Source organism: Pyrgilauda ruficollis, unplaced genomic scaffold (assembly GCF_017590135.1).
Source record: "Pyrgilauda ruficollis isolate IOZ18807 unplaced genomic scaffold, ASM1759013v1 scaffold803, whole genome shotgun sequence".
Classification (NCBI taxonomy): Eukaryota; Metazoa; Chordata; class Aves; order Passeriformes; family Passeridae; genus Pyrgilauda; species Pyrgilauda ruficollis.
The window spans coordinates 1-1139 of record NW_024529967.1 but is presented as its reverse complement, the minus strand read 5'-3'; the positions used below and the strand labels follow the sequence as shown (position 1 = coordinate 1139).

At 57.2% G+C, this 1139-nt stretch overlaps 1 protein-coding gene across 1 annotated transcript in view; it reads left to right on the top strand.

Moving 5' to 3' along the window:
• Positions 1 to 1109, top strand: part of LOC121364352 (sodium/glucose cotransporter 2-like) — a gene marked incomplete at its 3' end in the record, with an annotated part of 12288 nt that extends 11179 nt beyond the window's left edge. Inside the window, 1 exon segment of the mRNA XM_041487560.1 lies at positions 941 to 1109. Within this exon segment, the coding sequence (XP_041343494.1) occupies positions 941 to 1109 (169 nt within the window).
• Positions 1110 to 1139: the final 30 nt, after the last annotated feature.

Here is a 1139-nt window from a genome sequence, read left to right as displayed (position 1 = left end):
CTCAGGTGAGCTCAGGTGAGCTCAGGTCACCTCAGGTGTCCAGGTGACCCCAGGTGACCTCAGGTGTCCAGGTGACCTCCAGAATCCCAAATTTGAGCCTCTCAGGTGCCCAAAACCCCCCAGATTTTGAGGTCTCAGGTAACTCGGACCTCCCAAATTTTGGGTTCCCGACCTCCCAACGACCCCGAATTTTTTGGGCGTGACCTCAGGTGAGCTCAGGTGAGCTCAGGTGTCCAGGTGACCTCAAGAATCCCAAATTTGAGCCTCTCAGTTGCCCAAAAACCCCAAATTTTGTGGTCTCATGTAAATTTGAGCTCCCAAATTTTGGGTTCTGGAGCTCCTGGGGATCCCAAATTTTTGGGGGATGACCTCAGGTGAGCTCAGGTGACATCAGGTGTCCAGGTGACCTCCAGAATCCCAAATTTGAGCCTCTCAGGTGCCCAAAAACCCCAAATTTTGGGCTCCAGATGACCTTGAAGGACCCAAATTTTGGGTTCTGCAGCTCCTGGAGATCCCAAATTTTTTGGGGGTGACCTCGGGTGACCCCAGGTGACCTCAGGTCACCTCAGGTGTCCAGGTGACCCCAGGTGACCCCAGGTGACCTCAGGTGTCCAGGTGACCTCAAGAATCACAAATTTGAGCCTCTCAGGTGCCCAAAACCCCCAAATTTTGAGGTCTCAGGTAACTCGGACCTCCCAAATTTTGGGTTCCCGACCTCCCAACGACCCCAAATTTTTTGGGGGTGACCCCAGGTGACCTCAGGTGACATCAGGTGACCTCAGGTGACCTCGAGAATACCAAATTTGAGCCTCTCAGCTGCCCAAAACCCCCCAGATTTTGAGGCCTCAGGTAACTCGGACCTCCCAAATTTTGGGTTCCCGACCTCCCAACGACCCCGAATTTTTTGGGCGTGACCTCAGGTGAGCTCACCTGCCCGCAGGCTGTGGGTGGTGGCCATGGTGGGGCTGAGCCTGGCCTGGCTGCCGGTGGTGGAGGCGGCGCGGGGCGGGCAGCTCTTCGACTACATGCAGGCGCTGGCCTCGTACCTGGCCCCGCCCGTGGCCGCCGTCTTCTTCCTGGCCGTGTTCGTGCCCCGCGTCAACGAGCCGGTGAGTGGCACACCTGGGCACACCTGGGCA